Source organism: Phyllopteryx taeniolatus, chromosome 9, assembly GCF_024500385.1.
Source record: "Phyllopteryx taeniolatus isolate TA_2022b chromosome 9, UOR_Ptae_1.2, whole genome shotgun sequence".
NCBI classification, from domain to species: domain Eukaryota; kingdom Metazoa; phylum Chordata; class Actinopteri; order Syngnathiformes; family Syngnathidae; genus Phyllopteryx; species Phyllopteryx taeniolatus.
The window spans coordinates 28,338,719-28,362,435 of record NC_084510.1 but is presented as its reverse complement, the minus strand read 5'-3'; the positions used below and the strand labels follow the sequence as shown (position 1 = coordinate 28,362,435).

Sequence of the window (23,717 nt, the reverse complement as noted above, 5' to 3'; positions counted from 1 at the left end):
CATGTCATCATGGGCTCGTGTGTTGCCAGCCCAGCAAACCGGTGGCTATTCAGAGTAGATAATCCTACTAAATACAACTAAAATCAAGTCAAAACATTCACCCTTTGAAGATGTTTTTTTTTTTTTTTTTTGGAAGGTGGTATGGATTTTTATGTCGAGTGGTTAGCCATGATGTGTTTGGTTCTGTGCGTTTTTGCATTAGCCTCTCAAGGCGCATTGGACCTCAAGCCTCCAAGAAAACAGCGGCCAATGGACTGAAGTCGCGACAACGTGACGTGTATCTGCTCCTATTCGCGGCGAAAGGGAAGAAGTGATGTCGCACTTAGTGTCGCTACTCGCTTGTTGCCTTAGAGCTGTCTGTAGCCTGTTAGCCAATGACAGCGTAATAAATTAGTGATTTTTATTTTATTGAATTTTTTTTAGCATATTTGATTAGCGATTGAATATCATTTCATGGTGTTGGAAACGCTGGTGTTATGTTGAACAATTGTTCATACGTAGCATTACGGTAACATGTGAGGGCCAACTTCAAAGTAAAAGCCTCATTAGACGTCAATGCCTTGTTACGCTTGTGTGGGTAGAAAGATGATGTTTTCGGGGTACGGGGTGGCAAATGAACGGAGACATGTACAGTCACTGCGTGAGTAGCGATCCTCACTGCGAAGCGTGAACTCGATGAACTGGAAAGCCCTCGTGATTCAGCCGCCAATTTTTGGAGCTGTCATCCATTTAAGTCCACCGCAGTGTAGGATTATGTTTGTCAGAGGGCCATTGAGTCGGTTCGCAAAGGACACGCCCACCGCCTTCAGAAGGTGACGTTTTTTTTGTCCGAGGCTGTGATTGATCGTGCGCCAGCGAGGAATGAAGGCGATGTGCAAGGTTAAGGTGAACACAGGAAGCCGCTTCCACTCGTTTGGCCCCTGTGGTGCAATGTTTGACTTTGAGGGCAATACGGTACAGTGCATACGGCTTTCATCGGGAGATCGGTTATAATCAGCATAATCAACACCACATGCGAACAAGGTTAGGAGCAACAAGTACATTTCATGTAAACTTTTTGAACTGGCTGAGTCTTTGATGGAATGGAAGAAACTTGGGGGAAAAAAAAGTACATTTTGGGTGGATATGTCAATCTTTTTATTTGATATTTAATTTTTTTAGAGCTAGGTTTTAACTTTTCTGCAGCTTCTCATCTTTATACAGTGGAACCTCGAACGTCAACCGCCTCAAAATTGGTACACTTTGGAACAAAATGTTCAAACCATCACCAAGCGTGACTTTATTTATATAATATTTCATTATGAATTTTATATTAATATGTACACTGGCGTCGGGCGGAAACCTCCTATGTCCAAATTTGAAATGTGGTCCCCTCTCCGTGATGTGTCCGTGAGCCTGCGTCCGTTTTACTTTTACATTTTATTTTTATTTTTAAATACAGTGGATAATTTCTTTTTACACATATAGCACACACAACGAACGCTAAAATGTTTTTGTTACATTACCTGTGCCGTTTCTAAATATGTTTTCTGATCCGGCATCAGATAAATTCACTTTTTTTTTTTTTTTTTTTTTTTTCTTTTGCGATGGGAAAAACCCGCGTTTTGGAAGTTCTACTGTATCGGCGCCTCTATATGGGGATTTATTTTCTTATTATTTTTGTTTTAGGAGGAATGTGTTCTCCTTTCGCTTCCAGCACGTGAAGGTCAGCGCTCCCTCGACCCACCACCTCTCCGCTCTACCTCGTTTTCCATGAATGAAATGCACTTGCTTGCGATGCCAGCGACATATGAGCGTGAGAGTGGCCAATATATCCACAGACACTCCAGCCATTATTGAGGTTCTTCGCGGCGGTCTCCCGCCCCCTTTCGCCTCCCACCTCGGGCGACGTTGAGGGTAAGGTTGGGCAGAGGTGAAGCATGGCAGGAAATGACCGGTTGGGGCCAACGCTCGGGAACACACACACTCGTACACACGCTCTTCCTGGAAAACATGTGTTGCTTCTGATTCATAAAGCGAGAGTGGGCAAACAGCGGAGCCCCGAGATGAGGGGTGGGGGGCGGGCTTTTCAGGAACAGGCCCAACGATGCGAATACACATCCCGCCACTCATCGGCTGAAAAACATTCCTGAGCCCACGGTAACACGATCGGGTTTCACTGCCGGCTGGCGTAGTAAACACCAGCGGCGAGGAACTCGGAAGTCGGTTTGAAAACCATCAAAACAAGCGTGTCGGGACAATGCGGAGGCTCAAATAAATCTCCCGCGAGCAACGAGAGGCCGCCAGTGGAAAAGTTTGTGTGAGGTATCCGCATGTGAGTCGATACAACAGCGCGGGATTTATCGCAACGACGTTATTTGTCCCTCATGCTCCATATTGTCAGCACATGATGTTTACTCGCCTTTGCCTTTGCTTTCAAATCACTTCCATGTCCTAAACAGGATGATGACGCCGATTAAGCCTGCAATCGATGACAAATCTCGAGTGGCGACGTTGCCGTTTAAGATTTGTTTTGACGGGATTGCGGTGCGAGGAGGAGAAGGAGGAGGCGTCGCCGCTTGTTTTTCTCCGAAGGCGAAGGGAGCATCTGGTAAAGTTTAGGGCACCGCGTTAATCGCGCTTAACGGTCGTAAACAGGAAACAAACAGCCCTTAATTGACTCGGGTTCAGGTGCGTTACATCGTTTATGGCAATCCTGTGTAGTCCGACGCACTGTGGATGTAAAAAGCCGACATGCCTTTGTGATGTTGAAAAATGAGACCGAGAGAAATTCTTTCAGAACCTTTCCCCCCCATCATGAATGTGACCTGTAATCTGTACAAGTCACCTGCCGCCATTCCGAGTGCCTGGAATTAACCCCAAATAAAGTTCAGATGTTCTAGTATGCCAAAATGATTTTCCTTCACAGGATTCTCCCTTTGAGACAGGGTGAGAAGCTCCATCATCCGGGAAGAACTCAAGAGTCCAGCCGCTGCTCCTCCGTCTCGAGGTGGCTCGGGCATCTGGTGTGCCAGGCACGACCCACCGGGATGACCCCGCGGGGATCACCCGAGACACACCGGAGAGACTGTCTGCCTCCTGGCCTGGGAAAGCCCCGGGGTCCCCCAGGAAGAGGAAGAGCAGGACGAAGTGGCTGGGGAGAGGGAAGTCTCCACGGCCAGTCCTGCGAGCGGAAGAAAATGGATGGATGGATGTTCTGATACGCTTTCCCGACATTTCTGTGGTCAAATCTTAGAGCGCGAGCCGGATGTGTCCGCAAAGACCTTCCGCAGCATCAGCGGGATCTCAGCGGTCAGACCGCCAAGAGGCCGACAGCAACATTCAAGGAGCTGCAGGAATTACTGGCTGTATTATTTAGTACATGTGGCAACTATGTCGCGTCGTCCTCGTATGTCTGGACTATGGGTGAGGGTGGCAAGACGAGCCTTAGACAAGATGATACAAATTATGAACAGTTCGAAATAGCATCCGTGTGAGCACAAAACCTTTACTTGCCCTCTCAAAAAGATTATTATTTCCCCCCCTCATTTGAGTTGTACAGGTTATAGGTGATATTAATGGTGGAAAAAGATTTGGAAATCCTTTCGTTATATCATATTATATATCACAGTGCATTGGCGAGCATGGCTCCCCTTGCCCACATGCGAGGGGACATTACCCGTCTGCTTGCGAGACACAATAAAACATCTCAATATTAATATTATATACGCTGTTAAACCACAAAACACACACTGCACGTATTATAGGTTGTACATAGGCTGGAACTATGATGCAACGCACACTACAAGTGCAGACGGAGACCACCATGGATAAAGTTTCTGTGCGTGGGGCGGGGGGGGGGTTAGGGGCTCGGGGTGAGCGGGTTGATAACAGGCATCACTTTCCTTCTTGTTGGCACAGAGGAGGTCGACCAGTGCATATTCTTGAGCTCGTTCACTCATTTACCGACACCACACCACCCCTTTCACCCCCTTTCACCCCCTTTCACACACACACACACACACACACATTTCTATAGCTTTAATCTCAATTACACTAAGATTTCTTTTTTACACTATTGGGATTTGTTTCCTCACAAAGCGAGTATGTAAACAACTTAGTGTCCCTACAACATGAGGGCTACCTCACACTCACACACACACACACACACACACACACACACACACAGAGGTTGTAGGAGTTCATAGCAGGGTACACAAGGACCCCTCTGAACTCTACATGTTGGCACCTTTCCAAGGAATATCTCACCTCGGAAGCGCACAACAGCAGAGTCTTCATGCTCTCCTTATGCCTCGCAGCACATACACACACACACACACACACACACACACGTTTAGAAAGAAAGCCCACACACACACACATTCCAAAACAAGCGAGGGGAACGCCGAGTGCACTGAACAGATTTGTAAGCTCCCGCTTTTGATCCGACCTCAATGACCCCTGGGCGACACCCCGTGCGATACCGGGTCCAGACAGATGTGTTCACGAGCCCCCCCCCCCCACCCCGATCGAGGAGGAGGACGACGGCTTTTGGAAACACGATGCGAAGATGACAATGGTTGGGGGGGGAACAAAAGATGTAGAGATAAAAAAGATAAAACACAGTGGGAACCGTTGCGGGCTCACACCGAATGTCGTGGAAAGATAACGTGCGCGTAAACATGCACGTCACGACACACACACACACACACGTATGAACGGTTCTCCTACTACATGCTTAGTAGAACTCTGATGAACCCGTGCTTCGGCGACATTTTAACAATCCTTACTGTCAACGTTAGGAATGTGTAGAAATTGTGAGCATTCAAATAAACGAAGCATGGATACTCAAATAAGAAGACCACGTTCATCATTAGGTTTTGTTTTCAGTTTATTTCCATCGTTCGCTTCCTAAGAACAAGGCAAACTATGAATGTTGCACTTAACTCAAAAGAAGAAGAATTAAGCTGTTTGTAAATATTCCGTTTTTTTTACGGTGGCCTGGAAGTATTGTTTTGCACATTCCACTATAATTGTGAAATTGTGAAACACTAACATTTCAGAAAACACAAAAACAAAAGCAGCAACACTTTTACAAAAAGACGAAACAAATTACAATTGCGGAAACCCGGAAAGGGAGGGGCCCATTTCACAGACATTCTTGGAAATCCCACGGGCTTTCTCGGCAAGACCCGCCCCCGCTTCAAGGTGATTGGCTCCTGCATCGCGGGAAGGGTAGACTACACAGATGGAACGTGATGTCCATCCCAAATAGCGATTGTATATACGGATGCCCTGAACCCTGTGTAGGCGTTTGTTGCTGTATATGCAATATATTGCACTTGATCACATTTCTTAAACCATAAAAAAACACATTTCCAAGAATGTCTGTGAAATGGGCCCCTCTCTTTCCGGGTATCCTTCGTCTTTTTGTAAAAGTGTTTCTGCTTTTGTTTTTGTGTTTCCTGAAATGTTAAATTGTTTCGTCTTTTTTTTTTTTGTGTGGGTTTTCTGAAATGTTAAAAGTGTTTTGTGTTTTGTTTTTGTCTTTTCTGAAATGTTAAAGTGTTTCACAATTTGGTATATTGTTTTGCACTTCCAGGCCACCGTAATTTTTGTATTTCATTGGCATTGTTCATTTCCTAAAAAGAAGACAAATTATTGATGCCATACTACAAAAGAAAAGATTTAGGCTGTTATGTTATTATTTATTGAATATTTATTTGGTTATTTTATTTGCATTGCTCAATTGCTAAAAAGAAGACAAAGTATAATTATTTTCCGAAAAAGAAATACTATTATTATTATATTTTATTTGCGGCATTATTTTCTAAAAAGAAGACAGACTATTGGTGTCGCACTTTCCCAAAAAGTAAAGATTTACGATGTTATATGTTTTTGAGTATTCATTTTTTTGTACTATTTGCATCGTTCATCTCCTTTAAAGAAGATAACTGATTGATGTTGCACTTTCCTAGAAATAGGAAAAAAGTATGTTGTTGTCGATTATAAAATTTTTATTTTTGTATTTTTTTTTGGCATTTTTCATTTACTAAAAAGAAGAAATATTCATGTGTTTACTAAAGAAAAAAAAATTGTTTAAGCTGTTTATATATTGCTGACGAAAGTACAGTGGACCCTCTCAATTTGCGGGGGACAGGATGACAAATAGTGAATTTTTTTGAAAACCCTCAAATTCTTGAATAAGCGAGGACATACAGCCAGTAAGTGTTTTCCATAAAAAAATATATATATTTTGTATATTTTTATATAAAATATTTTTCTTCCAAAAAAAAAAAAAAAAAATCAGTGAATAGGTAAATCCACAGGTGCCGAACTGCGACTATGCGGGGCTCCGTTTAATTTATTTAATTTTTTATTTTATTTGCATTGTTTATTTTCTAAAAAAGAACTATTGACATCACACTAATTATGACCTTAAAACAAAGCGTGATTTTCAAACCATTAAAAAAAAACAAAAAAACAGGGAGGGACACTTGTTTTTCCTGATGTGGTGGAGAGAAAAAAAAAAAAGACTGGAGTGCACATGGAACATTTGTCCCTCGTTAAAATTACTCGCTAATATGGATTGGATTAAACGCTACAACTGGTAATAAATAAGCAAAAAAAAACAAAAAAAAAAACTAATTGGCTGCATCTGGACACTGAGGCATCCATTTCCGCGTGCATTTACAACTGGCATGTTTGCTTTTTATGCACACACTTCGACCTATTTCCTGCTTGCGTTCCATTATTGTACCTTAGGCTTACCATTTGTTATCGTTACTTCTAACGTCGGGTGCACTGCCAAACTTTTGCTTTTCATCGTAAATCATCGCGTTTTCTCTCTGACTCACCGACGGGGTACTCTCAGTGTCTGCACTCGTTTCCCAAAAATGAGTGTAAATCAATGTAATGTGCAAAGTGACAGAAACATAACTGCTTGTGTGTGTGTGTGTGTGTGTGTGTGTGTGCAAGAAGACATTTAAGCCTGTAATGAAATAGGTTGGAAAAACAAATATTCCACAACATGATGATTAAAGGAAAAGAAAAAAAAATGCCACACAGAAGGAAGTAGTGGCTGCCACCACTTTACAATATTTACGATAAGGGTTCCCTTATGTTTTGGGGGTGTAATTTGTAGGTTAATGATATTGGTGTGATGTTACTGCTACTGCTACTGCCAATTTAGTATGACTTTTTGAAGCATTGACCAGCTAATAAGCAGTTTTTCCGAACCATTTATGAGCAACACATTCTTAAGCGAACCCTTAACGTTGTACCCAATTTTGTAGGCTTTCATACCGAAGTAATAAAAGGGGAAAAAATGAACAAATAAAAAAAAAAAAAAAGAATGTAGTTTACTTGAAATACTTTTTAAAGTATGCAGTATTTACAGCTTTCTTAGAGGGAGTTTTTCCTAGCTTGTGTGGCCACGTGCTTGTTCATATGAGGTTCTGTTGCTTTATCTTCTACAGTAAACATGTTTGAGGAGTGTGCTTGTTGACCTGCTCAATGTGTAAAGTTGTGAATTGGCGCTAGAATACATTCGACTCGACTGGAATTTGAAAGTTTTGCTGTGATTTCCTATCAAATTGTTTGCGAGAGGTAGCGATCGTGCGTCGAGTGCGAGCGGGGCAGTGCCCCTGCAGGCACAATGTCACGCCAGACTTCGGAACGATTACCGGTACTGCGCGTTTTTCTTTTTAGTTGGTTACCTTCTTACGACATGTACGACTGTTGGCTGTGCGGTGTTTAAGAACGTTGACATTATTAATGCGTAAAACTGGAAAATACGGAAATTGCGTGTGAATGCGGAGGGGATGACGTTGAATTGAAATGCTGTAGAATTGATTGAAATGTCGGAAATCCAGAATGGGAAACTTTTTAGCAATGTGGAAAAATAGTCGCCAAGATGTTGTAATGAGCTGACCATTTTCAGGTTGGAATTGGTTTGAATCGGTTGAAAGATATAAAAATAAAGATATGAAAAGATTTCAACATACATTTTAATAGCATTTTTTTTGTCATGGAAAATGTGGATAATTTCGGGTAATTTTTGTCACATTTGAAATAAATGATGTCCTAGATGTCCTGACGAGTTGAACAATTTGAATTTGGAATGATTTGAATGTTTAAAACGGGCCCAAGAGCGGAACATATTGTTTTGTAATTTTTTGTTCAACTGCGCGTGTGGCATTTGCGTGTTTTTTTTATTTATTTATTATTTTTTTTTTTTTTGGCGTTCGCGCCGTACGATTGCCGGGGAGGGCAACGGGGCCGAAAAGCGACTGACCTCTCCACGCATGTTATTACACATCGATGAGGCCGCCCATCTGATCATTAACCCACTGTGTAACCGTGTGTGTGTGTGTGTGTGTGTGTGTGTGTCTCTCCCGTCGCCACAGGCTGTTTTTGCCACTGTCTTTCACTGGACCCCATCGATTTCTCCCTGAATCACCTCCTCAAGGCCTGCCTGCCAAAGGACTCTGCTCTGCACTTTGTGTCCGTAAACTTGTTGTGCTCTCTTTTTCGCCCTGGAAAACACACGCACACGAACACACATGCGGCCTCTGATCGGGAATCAGCGTCACCGTAAAAAACTCCTTGTTAAAACAGCAAGGCGCTAGTCGCTCCTAATAATGCATCACTGACACTTTATTGGGTGGTAAATATTATTTCACTGTAACGGTAAGTCTCCCGCCAAACTACTGCCCAAAGAGAGCTGTTAAAAGAAAGGCCTTTTTAATGGCCTCTGCTGGGCTGTGAGCACAGCCTCTGTGGGGCCTGCTAGCATTTGTCTCCATTCACACAAGGAGGAGCTCTTTAGGAGAGCCTAATTGTTTGTACCGTATTCCTTTCCACCCGCTTGACACCATCTCGCCCAAAGAAATCGATCACAAGACACATTTCCAGTGATCCATGTCCTTCGTCTGCTGGTCTTCAGCGAACTGTTTGGAGGTCTTTCTTTAGCCTCAGCCTTCTTTATGTACAGCAGCATTTCTTTGATTTTTTTTTTTTCTCCCAATTATCAGATCCACAGAGAGTCCTTTATCATCAGGTGCCATATTGAACTTCCAGTGACTAGTGCTCCTCATTCACACCTGTGACCTTGTAACCCTAACGAGTCAGATCCCGCTAGGGAAGGGAGGCAAAATGGCTAATTAAGGGCTACATTAATTGAGACAGTTTCACTGAGGGGTTTACGCACTTTTGTTGTTTAGACATTAATGGCTGTGTGCGCCGTTATTTGGAGGAGACAACACATTTACACTGTTAAACAAGCTTTACCATGAAGACTTCAGGTTGTAGCAAAGTGTCCTATGTTCAGTGTGGTCCCATTAAAAGATACACAGGGAATATTTGCAAAAATTTGAGGTGGTCTCCATACTTTTGTGGGATTCCGTCGGTTCATAGATGTTAGGTGAGTGAGGAGTAAGGAGGTAGGTAGCTGCGGATCGGTAGGTACGTAGTTATTGGTAGCGAGGTAGCTAGATGTTGAACAGTAGGTAGGTAGTGTTCATGCCCAATCCAAATTGATGCTGTTTTAAGCAGTTTACCAGTCTTTTCAGAAAATCCAAAGTAGCGCCACGACGTTTATGCGTTGGACCTGAGCTGTGTTGCCGCTAGCTCGCATCCCGCGGAGAACGGCAGGACCCGGCGGCGGCGGCGGCGGCGCTGTCCCCTGCGGCCCCCCTGAGGAGATGCACGTCTGTTTGTCATTAAAGCAAGTCTATCGGTCAACATGACCAGATCACGTAAATATTACACCGCTTGGCAGCTTCGCTTCGCCATTGTGTACCTGTGTGTGTGTGTGTGTGTTTGTTCCTGGCCACTTGTCCTCCTTTTTGTGCAACGGCGCGTTTCTCTGCCAGTACAACTAGCAGCGTGTTGTGAAACTGGTAGGACACGTGGACGTCCCCCCCCCCCCCCCCCCCTCCTCCCCGAGGATATCGTTCTTTTTCCTCTTATGAGCTTTTCTGATGTCTTTTAGAAAGGCTTCTGGTGTTTGCATTTTGGATTACTGTTTCAAGGTAGAACAGGTAGGTAGGTAGCAGAAGATTAGGGAAGTACTGAACCTTCTGTTGGTCAGAAGGTCAAGTTGGGAGACACAGTAGTGTAGTTTTGTTGGTGGATATGTTGATAGGTAAATGTTGATTCACCGATAAGCTATTGATTGGTAAGTACGTAGTGTTCATGTTGATAGCTAAGTAGGTAGGTAGTTATGAATAGGTAAGTACAGTGCATATCAAAAGTTTACACACCCCTGTTCAACTGCCAGATTTTTGTGCTGTAAAAGATTAGACCAAGACAAATCGTCTCAAAACTTCTTCCACCATTTAGATGGCCTAGAACCTGTACAACTGAATTTGGAAATAAAAAAAATAAAAAAAATCATTACAAGAGAGGAGAAGTCAAAATCACCAACTGAGATAATGTGGTTGCACAAGTGTGCACACCCTCTCATAACAGGGGATGTGACTGTTTTAAGAATGAACCAATCGCATTAAAACTCATGTTAAATGGGAGCCAGCACACACCTGCCACCATTTGAAGTGCCTCTCATAAATCACAAATAAAGTTTAGATGTTCTAGTAGGGTTTTCCTGGTGTTTTTCTTTTTTTTTTTCCCCCAGCACAAGTCGCCCACAAAGACCTTCCACAGCATCAGCGGAATCTCATTGTTAAAAGGTTTCAGTCAGGAGAAGGGCACAAAAATATATATCCAAGGCATTACATATACCATGGAACTCAGTAAAAAGAGTTGTCATCAAATGGGAAAAACAATATGGAAAGACAGTGACATTGTCAAGAACTGGAAGTCTCTCAAAAATTGTCGAAAAGGCGAGAAGAAAACCGGTCAGGGAGGCTGCCAAGAGGCCGCATTTTTGGCAAGTACTGGTTGCGCTGCTTAGTACATCATGTGACAACAAGCTGCCATCTTCTTCCTATGTCTTTGCTAAGGGGCAGGGCGCCAAAATGAAAACGAACAAGAAAACACATGAAATCTCCACAGTGCATGTAGGAAAATGTGTTGTGGTCCGAAGAAACCAAGGTTTTGGTCATAATGCCAAAAAGTATGTTTGGTGCAAACACAACACTGCTCATCCCCAAAAGAACACCAGCCCTACTGTGCAGCACAGTGGTGGCAGCATCATGCTTTTGGACAGTTTATTTTTTATTTGTATTTATTTACTTTTTTTTCAGCTAGAACTTAATCAAGGCGGAGGAAATTATGAACTGTTCCAAATCGCAGTCAGCATTAGCACCAAAACTACAGGCTTCTGCGAGAAAGAGAAAATAAATGTCAGGAAAATCCTACTAGAACATCTGAACTTTAAGTAGAGCTCCATTAAATGATGGCAGAAGTGTGCGCTGACTCCCGTTTAACATGAGTTTGACTGTGATTGGGTAATTCTGAACACAGTTACAGTCTAAGATGTTCTCAGTTGTTTACTTCTACATTCCCTCTCGAAAGGATTTCGAGGGTATTTTGTTTCATATGTATTGCATTGTATAGGTTAGAGTTCACAATAATGGTGGAAAAAGTAGACTTTATTTTTTTTATATATATATATCCACTGTAAGAAGATTGGTGGCGTTCATATTGATAGATAGGCGTTGACCCTCCTACCAGGCCTCTTCTCCCCGTCCGACTGTGGCGCCCTCGTCCTTTCCAGCGGCTGACACAGATTCAGCGTGTGGCATCTCGTTTGGCTTGAGCCCAAAGCGCCTTTTTGGAGCCGCGCACAAGAAAACGCAGCCAAGTGTGCCAAGTGTTATAGCACAGGCCACGCAGGAGCAACTTTGCTTTGCTTTGCTTTCCCAATCGCACTCTTTGCTTTGGAGTCAAGCCAAGTGTCACTCACCTGAAATGTGTGTGGAGATGAACTCAAAACAAGTGTCGTGTGTTGTTTTTCCACGCACACCTTTGCCAAGATGTTTACGTGTGTGTGTGTGTGTCCCCAAAAATGAAAGGGAACGTTTTTACGTAATTAACATCACTCAGTCGGCGAGCAAAACAAGTGATATACATACACCTATAGGCACTACACCTTTCCTTAGGTACACTTGTACAATCTAATGTGTCCCTGTCAAAGGTATTAATTTAACAATATACATAATAATAAAAATGTACATGCAGGCTATGTTTTGGGCTAGACTGTACCTCAAATTGAACATGAGTGTGAGCGTGTCCCAGTTAGGAAGACTTTACCGCCATCCTGTGGAATTTTAAAGGCGAAACACTGGAATTATCTGCCAACGAAATTTGAACAGGAAAAATTTGGTGCAGCATATTTAAAAATATATATATATATTTTTTAAAATGATGTATCCCAATACAATACCATACAGCACCGTACCATTCAAATTATATACAATACAGTAGAATAAAATAAAATACTAAATAAAATACTGTACAATGAAATTCAATGCAATGAAGTAAAATAAAAAATACAAATACTGAATAAAAATTTTCCTTTTCATTTTCATGTATTATACGCATTATAATCCCTCGTGGGTAAATTCAACTGTGTAATAATACAATTAAAATACCATCAAATGCAGTATAATACAACACTAAAAATAAAATAAATAAATAAATCCAACTACAATAAATCAAGCAAGATAACATTAAATATAGGAATTGCCATGAATTTAGTGTAGAATAGAACAAAGGGAGATTTCACTAAGTGTATTGTAACCTATATTTATAATATGTATAATTTAATATGTATTATTGGTAACTGTAATCTTTTTTTCGGATCGTTAGTAAATGAAGCCGCCCTCTCTACTGGAACGTCAAAATTCCACCCGACCCCCGTGACGTCACGAGGTCAAGTGCGTCAGACAGATGGGAGGTACGGATAAATGGCGCCCCCTGGTGTACTATATGTGCAGTCAAACTGAGTCTCCGCGGAGTTTCATTTCACTTCGCCTTATATTGGCAAAGCTGAAAACTATTACAGGTAAAACAAACAAACAAACAAATGCAACTATCCATGAAAACATTTTCAGCATTGTTTTCCATCTTGAAATGAAGTGACTTCGACTTCACGCGCTCGCCGGCGCTGATGTGGTTGCCTAGCAACGCCGACTTCGACCACGATGAGTGTTCGTCAATGCTTGGTAAATAAAAAAAAATAATAATAAAATTTTCAAAAATTGAAATGGGCACATAACATAATATGTGCTCCCGTGCGTTACGATCACATTGCGTGGCGTCGCCTCGCCGGTAAATGAAAAACATGACGTTGACAGCTTGTACGAAATTTGTGGGCAGTCTTTCCTGTCGCCGTTAGGACCCTGATGCGTCGCCGGCGAGACCCGCCACCGGTTGATGACTCGCTCCGCCTTCCGTCTTCGCACCTGACCGCCGCCGGCGAACCTTCTCCGCACACACCGAGGAGCCCAGCGAGGAGCGCCTTTTGTTCGGCGTGAGAAAGACAAACAAACAAACAAACAAACAAACAAACATCAGCAACAAAAAAAACAGGACCCTCCTGTCGCCTTGTCAGCCATGAGCCAGAGGTTCACCGTCTCCAAGAGCGACGGCGACGGGCTCCCCGCGGACATCCGGGGAGAGGTGAACCGGCTCTTCGAGGGCGACGAGCCGGCGAACGCAGTCCGGCCTGAGGGCGATGCGGACGGGGTGGAACAAGCCGAATCGGCGGCGGTGGTGATGCCGAAAGGTAGGAGACCCGCACGGCTCTCCGAGCTACATGCTAGCGCACGCACGCACGCACGCACGCACGCTCACAAACACACACACGTGTGTGACTTGAATGTGGAATCGGCCACAAAAAGGTCACCGTCTCGACCAACAAATGGGGCATTTTACATCACAAATGATCAAATGATACCTTGGCATGCTTTGCTTTTAGTTGCATGATGAGCAAACACGTGTTGTTATTATTATAATTATAGAATATATTTCTTTATTTCTTTATTTTTATTTTTTTTAACAAATTGACACTGTGTAGTTTCAATGAAATCCCCCGTCCCTGCTCAAACAAAACACATATTTACAGCTGATTGAATGAATTGAAACACAAATTCCAAAATATGTTGTAAAAAAACAAACAAAAAAATGGTTAGCTACTGGAATATAAGTCGTATTTTGTAAAAGAAATTGTACGATCAGTTTTCCCAATATTGTAATATCATTTCAATTGATTTTGGAGAAAATGGGAGATTCTCTCCACTGGCATACATTGTCCCATTGTCTGTGCTCCAATCGTAGGTGGGTCCGATTTTTGGAATTTATTGATTTTTTTAAATTATTATTTTTAAATGTTTATTTATTTTATTGTATTATAATTATTATTTTTTAATTTCCCCCCAATTATGAGCTATTCGTGTATTCCTTTTATCCCGCAATATTGCAAATTCTATGAATTTATGAACTGGATATCTCGGTATAAGACTTTTGGGATCTGTATGTTTTATCACCATTACTTAGCATCCGGACGACTTGTCGTCGACCGAGATAAGATTCAAATGACCTTGCCAAAGGTGTCCTGCCAACATTTCTTAACCCTGCTGCATTGCCAGATACAGTGCACAAAAGTCCCTTGCGCTTCTCCACACTTGAAGCCAGTGTCAGGTGTATTGCATTATATTGAGGTGGACGGATTCCCGTTAAAGCAGCTCCAGTTTTGTTCCTCTTTCATTGCTTTGTGTGCAAAAGTACTGTAGCGGCGGACTTCCATTTTGTGCCCATGAGAAGGCATTCGAGCAAATTTTCGCCTTTGTAAAACCCTTTAATAACTGTACAGTTTGAAGTCCCATGTAATGTCTGGGAAAAAAACCAAAAACATTTCAACAGTTGCACAATGAATCAAACTAAACTCAAGTAAAATGTTTTACAAACCTTTGCTGATTGCTGAGAATAGCCAAATTTTCATTTGTTTCACTTCGACACACTTCCTTGACACCAATTGCTGTGCTACTTTCCTATTTAGAAGGCTTTGGTGGGATCTTGCGGCATTTCAAAAGTGCACAAAGCACACAAATAGGTCAGTTTTTAATCAATTAATATCTGAGAATAGGTTCCACATTACAACAAATTAAAAGATGAGGTGAATTGGCCAATAGTGAACCACAAATATGTGGCGGGATGACTGTATAACAAAAACATTAAATTGTGTTTTCACTAGGGGTGGGCGATATGAGCAAATACAAATATCTCAATATTTTGTAAAGTGCTTCAAACATCTTCTACAGAACATTGCACATTAATATTGCACTATTGTAATATTGTATTGTAATATTTAACAGTGAATTCGTTCAAGTTATGTCCAGGCTGAATACAGGAGAGTATGTCAAATTAGGGGTTACGCAATAGTGTTTTAGTTCAGCTTTTGTTAAACAAATGTCCAAAAATCCGATTTAGAAGCTTCGCAAGTAATTTTGAAAACCTTTCCACATGACTCGGTGTTTTTTCTTACGAAGAGTGGAGCCTTCCTGTGTGGCGTCATTGTTGATTGAAGACTAAATTGCCCAAAGGTGTGAATGTGAGTGTGACTGGTGGTTTTGTCTATAGGTGTTCTGTGTTGCGATGTCTACAGTATCAGCCAGTCAGGTTAAGAACGGAGGCTTAATGTCATCTTCATTGTCTCCTTAAGGAAGCCTTCCGGTTACAAGACGTGCCTTAATGCTCTCCAGTGCTGCTGAATTAAAAGCACTTTATGCTTCTTCGGCACCTCCATTTTTTTTTTTTTTTTTTTTGCTCCCAGCATGCCAATCCATCCGTCACGGCTCTGGACAGAACGATGCGATCGTGTCGGTCCCTAGGAACAAATCTCTCCGTCTCGGTTTCTCCCGGGAGATGAGGGAGCGCTTTATTTGAAGGACTTTCCTTATTTTTATTTTTCCTCCCCCCCCCCCCCCCCCCCCCCCTCTTTGCTCTCGCTCGACGACGGCGCTGCATCTCATTGTCAACTTTGCCGGTTGCCGTGGCGACACAGGACCTCTCGCATCAGAGCAATCTCACATAGGGTCTTGCAAAGACACTAAAGCGGGGAACACACACACCGACAATCGGGTCAAATTTGAGCATTTTTCCACCCTTCCGATTGAAATCAGCAAAGGCCAGATTATCAGATCTCTCTAAAAGATTAACCTGAGCGACTATCCAGTAGTGAAGGGTGTATTCCGAGTGATTTTTTTAAATACATTTTTTTCCCTCCACAATCTGCTCGGGAAACAGTCTGGCCGACCCACTATTGTAAATGTTAACCCCGTTTAATAGATACGATGGCAAATCCGACACCGAGTTTGGCCGATCGTGAGGTGAAACGGAACGATGGCCAATTGCAAACGCGACCTGAATAGAGGAGCAACTCATTGTTTTGAGTGTTTTGTATAACAGATCTCACAACTCGTTCACCGCAATAAAAAATGACTGGGAGTGTTTGCCACGTCATTACCAGATAAGCTAACAGTTAGCCTAGCATCTTGTTGTTCTTCTTCTGCCATTGTTGTTCTTTGCATTTTCCAGCAGGCCGGTCCTGCTACAAATACTAACATTGTCTTCGTTTGGGGTCGAGCAAAATTGCAATTGTCGGTGGGGGTATCGTTATGTGGTGTGCTTGTCTTTTTGAGTACTTTTTTTTTTTTTTTCCGACTAGAACAGTAAGAACAGCCATGCAGATTTATTTTCCTCGTCACGCTTGGCGTCTCTCACATTTTAAACATCGATTTAAAAAGATGTTAAAAATCGGTATGCGTGTACCGTTTCCAAGCATATTGGGGAGAGAAAAACAAATAATCTTAACACACCACACATCACAGGATAATCGCTCAGCATAATCTTTCAGAGACATCCGACAATCGGGCTTTGTCGACTCTGATCGCACTGGAGGTAGAATGCTCAAATTTGTCCCGATTGTCGGTATGTGTGTGCGCCGCTTAAGTCGCATTCGGTGTGTGAAATGTCTTCGCTGTGCGTTTAAGCACAGGATTCGTTTTTCTTCCCTGATTTTGTTTCCATTGATCCGCACCGAGATGTGAGCAAGCAAGTCTCGTCTGGCCGCCAAGTGCATCCCTAATGCCTTTGCCCTTGAAGTGGTGTCAAATATATCTTTGCCGGGCCCAGTGGACGACGCCACCGACGCCTCGAAAATGGGCCGAGTGCCCTGCTCTTGATAGAATTAGGGGCACTTTTGCTCTTTATCTGGCACCTGAAAAGTGTAACATCATTTTAGTGTGTAAGTGTTTAATGGTATTTGTTTTTGGGGGGCCAAGAGCGCATGGATTTTTATACATCGTTAATTCTCGATGTCCAAAGTTGAAGGTCCCGAAAGTTCACACAGTCACGAGACAAAATTTCAGCTCAGTAACCATCTAAGGCTCAAATCAAAATGAGTTGTTGGAGTCACAAGCGTGGTCACGGACCACTGTAATTGCCTATATTAATAGTTTAAACCATAGGCGTCCAACTCAAGGGCCGGGGGCCAGATGCGGCTCGCCACATCATTTTATGTGGCCCGCGAAAGCAAATCATGCTCGTTAACTTCCGTGATTTTTGCTAAATTCTGTACCCAAATTCCAAGTTGTCATAATAATAAACAATAATGTTGAGATATTGCAATTTTTCTGTCACCAAACCCTTCTTCTACAGTAACTTACACAATACTTGAACAAACTATTATCCTTGTCTTCTGATTGCACAACTCGTTATCCCTCAATTTGTTGTGTAATGGTAACAATGGGATTTGGTGATTAAACGTTTCACAATTGGAACGGCCCTCTGAGGGAAATCATAACTACAATGCGGCCCGAGACAAAAATGAGTTTGACACCGCTGGTTTAAACAATAGATATACCAAAATATTTGAATATGATGAAAAAAATGCACCAGCAAAAACATATGCACATGATGAAGGCTCTCCGTAGCTTCCGCTAACAACCCAGGCTTAATTTAGAGCAGTGGAGATGTCACTTCAACATACTTCCTTGACACCAACTACTACGTTCTTATTAGGCAGCGATTCAGCGCCATCTTGTGGCATTTTCCGGGCATTACAGAAATAGCATAAAAATATGCATGGTTTTCATGAATACAGTTATTATCTTTAGGTGAGTTTTTCGGGGATTAGCAGAGTGTAGGTTCGACAGGAAAAAAAAACTAAACGTGAATAAGTAAATTCGTGAATAGTGGCAGGGTTAGATGCATTCCTGGCTCCCTTGAAAGGTGTTGTATAAATCTGGGTTATTTTTTTTAATGCTTGGACTGTACATGGAAATAAACAGACTGCGATACCGGCAATAAATCAGATTTGGCCACTTGGACCTGCGGTATAAATCCAGGCTAGAAAATGGGTGGTGATGCTGATTAAACAGCAGGTGGCGTCCTACTATACGTTTTCAAATTTGTGAGCAAGTCAATAGGAAATCCTTGTGAAATCAACCATGTGGTGTAAAGTTTACAAGAGACTTGAAAAAGAATTCAACGAGTCCAGTTGAATTGCAAGTGCAAATTTTAGAAGCGACGACAGGAGGCGTTGGTGTTTTTCAGTCTAATCCAAAGCTGCTGCAGGCAACTGCTGTCAGAATCATGGAGTGAAAAAACCCCTCCCGTGTGTGTGTGTGTGTGTGTGTGTGTGTGAGAGACAGAGAGAGAGATCAGAAGACCAGTAAATTACACAACCGTCTGCATTATGGCTGAGCGAACAGTGTGTGTGTGTGTGTGTGTGTGTGCGTAAAAGAGACAGCGAGAGGAATAATGGGAGAGGGTAGAAGTAGAAGAGGGGGAGTAAATCCAGAAATCCTCGTGTGTGTGTGTCTGTGTGTGTTATGTAACTGTGCATGCTGGGGGTTTATGGGGGAGGTGTGCTGTATGCACGTAGTATGTAATGCATGGCTTCGAGAGAAAATGGACAGAAAGTGACAAAATCCTCCTTGTGCGGAGGTGCGACGCTAGCTAACATGGGGACGAAGGCAGCGAGGAGGGAGGTACAATATGTCCTCCATCTTGCGAGCCCCTCACCATCCGTCACGGGTCAGCGCGTGACTGCGCGTCCACGTACTCGGAGGGCGCCGAGGCTTGTTCCTCAGCACTCGGCCGATCGTGAACGTTGAAACGCGCACGGTGAAGTCCAAGAGGAAAGGCGGCATTTGAAATACAATATCAGAAGCACTGACTTACATTTATAACCCATATTCAAATATTTTGGCCCAGGAAATTGTATTCATTGATTCCCAACAGTCTGGTCTCTTCATTCCGTAGTGTTTTGCTTGGCTTCACTGCTTCAAAGTTTGAATCGCAGTTGCACGATGTAGCAACGCGCCAATCAAAATGCACATAAGCTTCCACTCTCGCTACAAATTAAATTCCCGAGGACATTTTCTCGTTGATCTACGAACTGTTCTGCGACGTAATTGTCACCTATATTGAAAGTCTTTTAGACAATAAGTGAAAAGAGTGACAATAGCAGTTGAACTCAATCGTTGAAATGTCTTGTGGAGGAAAGAAGACAGCCACATTATCCCACACGAGGGAAGTACTTGCAGATTAATTAATTTCCGTTTATATACATGGGTTTCCTCAGCTCAACGTTGTATTGATTGCATCATTAATGCCTCGAAGATCTTTGAAAAGAGTTTGGATGGATGACATGACACAAGCGTTTGCTTTTTAAAGGCTTTCTGTAGGTGGTGGCAGCAACAGCGACGTGACCGATAGCGACAATATATTCAAATATTACGAAATACTGTTCCTTTATCCACACTATGCAGCGAATTTGGTCTCCACTTCTGCCACTGACATCACACCAAGACAAGGTGGGCGTGTCGAAAAAGGGGCGTTTTCCAAAATGGAAAATTGGTTTGATATTATTGGAAATGACTTCCAGGTTCATTTTCGTCAGCAAAAAATACATCAAATCAATTCGTGTTAGTGAAATATGGACCCTTTAGACCCCATAGGTCCTTCAAGCGAGCGAGAGACAGAACTGCCGTTGTGCCGCCCCCCCCCCCCCCCCCAAGACAAACTAACTTGATATAAAGTATCACAATTTGTATTTTACAACAATACTTAATAATATTTCTAATTTAAAATGTGCCTGTGGATGAAATTGTGACGCTTGTGACCAAAATGTATTTGTCCACCCTCTCGCTTTTATTCTCGCACACGTCCTTTCTCTTCAGCGACCCGCTTCTGCCTTAACTACTAATTTATCTTTTTAATGTTTAATCAATGTGACAAAGTACAATATACTGTATGCGCTGCACCCAACACCTAAACAGGCTCGCTGTACAAAGATGATATTGTTACGAATGGCAACAGGTGGATACACAGGTTAATTGTACCGTCTGCCATTTTGCGGAAGAGCATTTAATTGCACTGCCTGTCACTATATGCCGCTGGCATTATTTGGAGTAAAAATCTTCCTCTTTTTCGGACCGATGAAGTGAAATTTGACCATTTCTCGTGGCACACCCGCAACATTTCTCACGGCGCAACGGTTGGGCATCACTGCATTAAAGCCACTCTGATGTCTGCTACAAGTTCATTACTTTGGCCTTTTGACCAGCTGCCGTTTAGGGGGCCTCGCGACAGATGTTCCGAGCCTCTATTGAGCCATGACAGGCTATTTATCTGCCGCCTTTGTGTGCCGCTCAGCTGTCTCCCCTTTTCCCTCTCAGGTCTGCGTGACCTTTCCCTTTATCTCTCGCCGACCAAAAGTGGAGGCGCCGCCGTTGACAAAGAGCGCTTGAAGGAGACCCTCCAACCGGCCTCTTTTCTGTCCCGCTGTCATTTATTCGTCCGCTGAGAAACTGCAGACGTGACAGCGCTGGCTGGCGGCGCTCGCCATTGATCTTCGTCGGTCCTAAAGTATGAGACTGTTTGAACTGCGCCTCTTCTGGACGGGCGGATGGAAGTTAGTTGGGAGATTTGATTTGTTAATGGCGGCTGGAGAGACTGGTGGCAGCAGGGGTTGAAGACTGTGGGCAAGGAGAGAGTCACAAACAGTCAAAAACACAAATACAAAATGAGGACAAGGAGCTGCTGTCTGCCACAACTCACGAGCACACGCTCACACGCAGACGAACCGGCCAACACGACTCCAGCTCATGATGTCTCTCACAGGGCCACGCCTCTTAAAGGCACACATTCAACGTGCGCAAAGGGTGGGCATTTTCAGTTTACTTCGGAGAACTTTAACATTTCTTTGAAAAACCTAATAAAATACAAATTACGATTTGGACAACTTCAATTTTTCTGCACAGATCCCAGCAATTCTGTGGTTTGACATAATTCCTCCACCGAACTCAGGGCTGAGTATTGTGTTCCACACGGTAGTTTTTGGTGTGCCGGGCGTGCGGTTCACGTCGGTGTTTTTCTTCCTGACAACGTGGAGTTTTGAAAGAAATATGTTCAGTGATACTGCGCCTAAAACTCCCTTTCTTCGGGATCACAGGTGCGTATTATACATAGGTAGAGAGAAAATTCTGGCGCAAAAGTGTGATTTTGGGGCTGAGTATTATACTTTGAGAGCATATTATACAGGAAACATAAAAGTATGAGCTTGGTTATGGAACAAATTGATAAATAATTCATATACAACCCCAATTCCAATGAAGTTGGGTGTTGTGTTAAACATAAATAAAAACAGAATACTATGATTTGCAAATCATGTTCAACCTATATTTAATTTAATACACTACAGTCAAGATATTGAATGTTCAAACTGATAAACTTTGTTTTTAGCAAATTATCATTAACTTAGAATTGTGGGTGCCATGATTGGGTATAAAAGGAGCTTCCCTGAATTGCTCAGTCATTTACAAGCAAAGATGGGGCGAGGTTCACCTCTTTGTGACCAAGTGCGTGAGAAAATAGTCGAACAGATTAAGGACAATGTTCCTCAACGTACAATCGCAAGGAATTTAGAGATTTCATCATCTACGGTCCATAATATCATCAAAAGGTTCGAGAATCTGGAGAAATCACTGCATGGAAGCGGCAAGGCCGAAAACCAACATTGAATGCCCGTGACCTTCGATCCCTCAGCCGGCAGTGCATCAAAAATCGAGATCAATGTGTAAAGGATATCACCGCGTGGACTCAGGAACACTTCACAAAACCAATGTCAGTAAATACAGTTTGGCTCTACATCCGGAAGTGCAACTTTAAAAACTCTACTATGCAAAGCAAAAGCCATTTATCAACAACACCCAGAAATTCTAAGTTAATGATTATTTGCTAAAAACAATAAAGTGTATCAGTTTGAACATTAATTATCTTGTCTTTGTAGTGTATTCAATTAAATATAGGTCGAATACGATTTGCAAATCATTGTATTCTGTTTTTATTTGTTTAACACAAGGTCCCAACTTGATTGGAGTTGGGGTTGTAAACTGTTTGTGTATTTTCACTACAGTATGTAAAGCGCTTTGTGCGTCCTCTCTGTCAACGGTGCCGTAAAAATGTAACGTCCAGTACTTTCTGACTTCCAAGTAAGATAGCGACATGTTGCTTTCGAGCCGGCGAGCTTCTCCCTCCCTCCCCTCTGCCAGCCCAAATGTCAGCGCGTGGATTGATGGCACGCTCGCCATCGCACTCCATGTTTGCCTCCCCTGCATCAACCGCTTCTTTCTTTCCTTCTCCCCGACTTTTCCTCTGTATTTTACCCGGTTTCTCATCCGTAGCGCTCCTTCCTGTCTCGCGTACCCACCCCCTCTCTCCTTTCAACCTCGCTCCCCTTGGTTTTGGTGCATTGCAGTGGCTCCATCGCCACGTCGGAAGACACAACAGCCTCGCCGAACGAGGTCCCCCCTTCTCCCTTGGTATCGCTTTCTCTCCCTCCCTCCCTGCCTCGCGAGCTCGCAGGCAAACGCTCTCTCGGACGCTTATTTTAGACCCCGATTTTTGCCGGCTCGCTCTTCCTCTTGCTCTCTCGTTCTCTCTCGAGGCTTATCGGCAGCCAGAGACAAAGCCGTGAGAATGAGCCCAACTGTCGCCGCGACCATTTCCATTTCAAATAAATCTGCGGCGGATTGGGAAAGGGAAAGAAAAGGCACAGAGATGCAATCCCTTGCCCCTCGCTCCGTGCCGCCGCCTGCTTCTTCTTCTTTCTTTTTTCTTTTTCTTTTTTTTACTTATCAAGCAAGGCAACTGTCCTAGATCTTTTCATAGACGACTGTCGTGCCTCAATAAACTCCGTCGATCACGTGTGTCGGCCTTTATTGAACATGCTTGATGAAGGGGTCCTTCCTGTTATTCTCTGCTGGATTGCACCCGGATTTCAGCATCACACAAGCGTTCCTATTGGGCCTCTTGTCCTAATTTGCGTCAGATCAAAAAGCAGCGGGGTGGAGTACGACAAAGGAGGTCACAAACACCTGCTGATGCTGCAGCATGGCGCCACACTTCTTTGCATAGAGCACGTCTCCTCAATTAAAAAGGTCCGCTTCACATGCATTAACAGCACAGGGAGCAAGCCCTCGCATGAGTAGCAAGAAAACGTGAGTAATTGATGACCCAACCCCACCTAAAAATGTTGAGAATTGCCTAGATTAATAGTCACCATTTTTCATACGCCGCAAACTATAATCCCCAAACGTTTTGATGTAATTTCAAAACTCATCTTAAAACATCACCCTTAAAAATAAATGGCTTTTAGATGATTTGCCTGGAAAAATTGCACTGTAGTACATTTACATGTGGCGGAGACTCTCCTAACTTGCACTTACAACCCAGGCTATACTTAGCTTCTCCCCAACGTACAA

General features: G+C 43.0%; 1 protein-coding gene across 4 annotated transcripts in view; it reads left to right on the top strand.

Moving 5' to 3' along the window:
- Positions 1-13,269: 13,269 nt before the first annotated feature.
- Positions 13,270-23,717, top strand: part of slc12a5a (solute carrier family 12 member 5a) — a 142,080-nt gene continuing 131,632 nt past the window's right edge. For 3 of the 4 annotated variants that reach the window (XM_061786411.1, XM_061786410.1, XM_061786407.1), the window contains exon 1: positions 13,270-13,672. In XM_061786411.1, coding sequence (XP_061642395.1) covers positions 13,501-13,672 — 172 coding nt within the window. In that variant the 5' untranslated portion in view covers positions 13,270-13,500. The remainder of the gene's footprint in view (positions 13,673-23,717) is intronic. The other variant, XM_061786409.1, reaches the window with a different exon arrangement.